This window comes from Sphaeroforma arctica (genome assembly GCF_001186125.1).
Source record: "Sphaeroforma arctica JP610 unplaced genomic scaffold supercont1.371, whole genome shotgun sequence".
Classification (NCBI taxonomy): Eukaryota; class Ichthyosporea; order Ichthyophonida; genus Sphaeroforma; species Sphaeroforma arctica.
In genome coordinates, this window is record NW_014040187.1 from 32,479 (window position 1) to 37,814 (window position 5,336).

A 5,336-nucleotide genomic window follows, 5' to 3' on the forward strand; every position below is an offset into this window, starting at 1 on the left:
ATACATATACATATGCATACACACACACACACACACATATATATATATATATATATATATATCTATGTATATTAAAGCATACCAAATGCACAAGTGAATTTTGATCGGGGAAGCCAGGACTATAACTATAACACCAGCAATAGGCCCACACTCCCATACATCAAACTAGAAATCCGATACGAATTACATACAGAATAAACGCAAATAACATTAAAACTCACATAACAAGAAACCAACCTACATACCAATCCGTCCCCTCTACCAACACCACCAACGAACTAACCCCAAAACCCTACACACCAGCATTCGGAACGGGACAAACGGTCCATCTGCCACAACAAGACAGGAATTCTGCGGTACAGTCAACAGATCAGTCACGCGCATGCCATGCTCATAGTACAGATTAAACCCATTGCCATTCGGGTTCTCCACACCCACCCCACCCCTGGCGGCAGTGCTTTGGCCCACCAGATAGGATGTGTTGTGTACCTGTGAAGAGATATAATGTAGTCCATTATGAGATAAAATATTCAATGTACATGTCTATGCATATATATATACACATACAATATACAATATATATATATATATATATATATATATATATATATATATATATATATATATATATATGTGTGTGTGTGTGTGTGTGTGTGTGTGTGTGTGAATATATATATATATATATATATATGTGTGTGTGTGTGTGTGTGCGTGTGTGTGTGTGAATATATATATATATATATATATGTGTGTGTGTGCGTGTGTGTGTGTGAATATATATATATATATATATATATATATCCAAAAACCTACATACACACATACACACACACATATATATATATACAATATATAATAGACATATACATATATATATATATACAATATATATATATATATATACAATATATATATATACAATATACATATATACATTATATATATATATACATACATAATATATATATGTATATATTATAAATACTATATATATATATATATAACACACTCTGAAACCTTCGTGACAGCATGGCCCGCTTAGGCATTTATGTAAATATCATTACCAGTATACGCTAAGTATCACTACCAGGTTACAAGAATACAATACACTTTAGACTGCAACACCATACACTGTGTTATACGTGAGAATACCATTACCAGGTTATTATAATACAATACACTTTATACTGTAATACCATACACCGTCATAAGCATAACTATCATTACCAGGTTATAAGCACGAAATACACGTTAGACTGCAATACAATACACTGTGCTATGACCAATCTTTTCAGTACCAGGTTATAAGCACGCAATACACTTTAGACTGCAATACAATCCACTGTGTTATAACTAATATATTCAGTACCAGGTTATAAGCATACAATACTACAATACACTTTAGACTGCAATACAATACACTGTGTTATAACTAATATTTTCAGTACCAGGCTATAAGCACGCAATACACTCTAGACTGCAATACAATACACTGTGCTATAACTAATATATCCAGTACCAGGTTGTCAGCACGCAATACACTTTAGACTGCAATACAATACACGGTGTTATAACATATTCAGTACCAGGTTATAAGCACGCAATACACTTTAGACTACAATACAATACACTGTCATAAGCAAGACTATCATTACCAGATTATAAGCCTGGCAGGCAGCCAAGTCCACATCCCAGTCAGAGGATAGCATCATAGGGCGTGCGCGTGTGACGTCGAACAGTCCATCATTGATGAATATGGACACCTGGATTGTCACCTCCAGGGGGCGCAATGCGCTGTGTGACCACGTGATGTTATTATTAACTACTTGCATAGTGAGTGTTATAGTGATGCTATGGCGAGGGCTATGTTGATACTGTATGTTTTATAGCGAACGGTAGGTGGGTTGGGTCGGGTTAGGATTTGAATGCAACTGATGTAAGCCTTCAACTGTGCAGACTGAGGTGTGTAAAATTAAGTTACAAGCTATTCTTTTGTGCGTTTGGCGAAGATAGTACATAATATCTCTACTGTATAACCTGCAGGGTTCACAGCCAAGCAGGCACTCCACCAATACACTACTAAACCAATAGATATTGATACCAGTATGCGTATCGATATGGCAGGCTGTCGTTAACCAGAGTTAAACAACAGAACGACCCGCAAAAAGTAGGACGCTAACTGGGTATTGTATTATCTGCGAGGTATATCACGGTGAAACTATAGTGAACTGTGGGTGGCGGCTGCAGTGCGCACTATGTATGTGAGTAGCCAAACAGACCACACCCACGTCTCGTATGATTACGTGTTACGAGTTTAACCGGAGGGCCATTACAGTAGTAAACTGGTGTACGGTAAAATATCGAAAATATTTACGAAGGGTAATTATGTACATCAGATGGGCTAAGATGAGAGTTGCTCAACGCTGACAGACTGTCAGAGTGAACAGTCGCGACTGTTGAGTGAGGACTGGGGAGTGGGGACATCAGCTCTCTCTCTATCAGTCTGTCTGAGTGAGAGAGAGAGTAGTGCCTCGGGCCCTCGGGCCTCCACTCCTCCAGTGATCAAGAGTCTGAGGAGTAGTGGTAGGGTTTAAGAACGCCAGGGTTCACATACCTATCCAATGTATATGTGAATAATATTATTATAAATAATATTTCTACTTGCTCCTATTTATATGAGGAGTAATAGGTGTTAAGAACCCTACTAGTTTCGCATGCCTATGCAGATAAAATAAAATAAACTTTGTACACAGTCACACTCAGTCACAGTGTGTAATAAAACCAATAAATACAAATACAGTGTTGCTACACTTTGTACAGTATAAAGATCAGTATAAAATACATATTTAATGTATTGTATGTATGTAAAATATTACTTTTCACATGCTCTGCAGCTCCAGACTCCCAGTCCCAGAGTCCGGGGCATAGAGGAATGCAGATGTTTTTATTAGTTTCAATGCTTTTCACGTCTACTTTGGGCTGATCGCCTTCTTCTTGTGTGGTTGGTGGTCCTATATGGTTCTTTATTAGGGTGCAATTTTGGTACCGGTACAATTTCCTACACTTTTGTTCGATTGCTTTTGTACATATTTATATAAATAAATACTTTAGGGCGAGTTAAAAAGCCATTTTTAAAACGTTAAAATTTAATAAAAGTTGAAAAGGGCCGACGTGCCTTGAAAATTGCACTTTCGTTTTTACAGGTGGGCCATACATAGGTGCATTTTTTCGTCGTATACGTTAAACTGTCATAACGTATTAACGTTCGCGTGTGGGCACCTCAGCCTCAGCCCTCAAGGCTAAGGGCGGCTTGAGCCCACTAACCCCACTTATCACTGCACTGAAAGCGTGAGAGGCTGTAACCTGGAAGACTGGGTCTCTCTGTTCTCTCTACTAAGGCAAATCGGTTCGGATTTATGTTCGGATTTATGTTTGGATTTATGTTCGGATTTTTAGGGGGGAGGGGGGTGAGCCTGTCTTCTATCATCAGTGTCTAAGATGAATTTTCGGACTTTTGCTTTAAAATGGACAAAATTCGTTTACGTATAATCTTGTGATTTTCAAGCTGGATTACTCATATTTACAAGAGAGAATTGATTGGACATAAGAATATGTGACGAAATTCAATACAAGGAAGGCGTATACGTATTTATTATATTCATGAATACAAAACATCAAGAATAAAGATATGTGCTTCATACATTGTATCATACATACTTGCCATTTTTGAAATAAATAATATTATCCCTATTATTAAATGCTATTACATTGGCTTCTATAATACAACACAGACATCATGGAAGATCCTGATTATGAATGAGAGTCAATAGATGACTGTGCGATGTCACACTGTAGTGGTGAACAAGAGTATACATATGATTCACAGAATGAATCAACTACTTATAATAATACATCAAACAACGAACAATCTGATCATGTAAACGACAATGATAATATGACCACCGCCGAAAGATTGGCGATGTTGTTAGATGCAAGTCCGACGCGATAAAATGAGATTAGTAGCTTGATAGACGAATTACACAGAAATGATGCATATGGACTAGCACAGCTACCCTCTGATTATACGGATATAGACGATGGGGTGCAACTATGTAGTGCTGACGATGGCATGCAGCGATGTGGGTCTGACGTTATCAGCACATCAGCAGATGAAGGTATCAAGCGTGTTTTGATGTTGTTAGTGGTGACACTGATGGCTTACAGTACACATTATCTTGTGGAAACGAGGGATATTACCCGTAGGGCATTGGTATATAAACGTGTAGCTTGCTTCTCCGACATCGCTGGACTGATTTTGCAAACAGATCGTTTCTGTCTAGATTTACGTATGACGTGGGGACAATTTTTATGTCTACAACAAGCTATTACACCAGGTTGTTTAAGAAATGTACACTACGGTAACCTACGTAATGGTCCGATACCAGTTGATGTTCAATTAGCAATTACACTATGTATACTGGTTGGAGGTCAAGTGCTTGCTATTTGTCTTATAAACAAGGTATCTAGAGCCACTGTGTATTATATATTTAGGCGGGTGATTAGAGCTATAAATGCTTTCAACTACAGTACTATAACTGAGAATAGATTTCCCAACAACTGAGGCGGATTGTAGAAGATTAGCTGAAGGGGTTCGCGCACGATCATCTCATGGAATTATAACCCATTGTGTAGGGTGTGTTGACGGACTGTTTGTTAAAATACGGCTTCCAAGCGCACAAAATGTACCATGCCGTAAACGACTATTTTCAGGCCATAAGATGGCAAAATGCCTAAATTGTCAGGTAGTATGCGACTTTAAATATGGATTTTTAGCGTTTTCTTGCTCATGTTATGGATGTGTTCATGACAAGAGGGCACTCGATGCAAGTGATACACTAGCTTCAATTTCAATTGAATCATTGCCTAAGCCCTTCCACGTTAATGATAATAATGCTTATACTAGTACTGATGCCATTTTTTGAAATAAATAATATTATCCCTATGCTAGTACCTTGTCCTGGTGGTAATTTCGGCGTCTGGTGATGTAAGATTCGGTCTAATAAAGGCGATACTAATGCGTTAGAATAAATACACGCGTAGGTAAATTCTAAATATCGTGTAAATATCGATATAAAAATACGAAATGAGACGTTTAATAAAGTTAGGTTTGCTTCGTGAAAACAGCAATACTCTGAGGGATTGTGAGGCTGAGACATTGCCTTTATATAATCCTCTCAGTACTGTTTCCGCCGAAGGGATTTTATTTAGTGTTTCGTTGTCGCTCTATTCTGGGGCGAATCCGAGAGACTCGTAAAATCCTATCTTTAGAATTGTAG

At 37.8% G+C, this 5,336-nt stretch overlaps 1 protein-coding gene across 1 annotated transcript; it reads right to left on the reverse strand.

The window, feature by feature from the left end:
- Positions 1 to 258: 258 nt before the first annotated feature.
- On the reverse strand, positions 259 to 2,229 carry SARC_05682 (hypothetical protein; the record flags this gene model as incomplete). The annotated part of the gene is made up of 2 exons (XM_014300449.1): positions 1,656 to 2,229; positions 259 to 489 (listed from the first exon to the last, which is right to left on the reverse strand). The coding sequence occupies exons 1-2, from the start codon at positions 1,830 to 1,832 to the stop codon at positions 259 to 261; spliced, it is 408 nt and encodes a 135-aa protein (XP_014155924.1). The 5' UTR covers positions 1,833 to 2,229.
- Between the last annotated feature and the right edge of the window lie 3,107 nt (positions 2,230 to 5,336).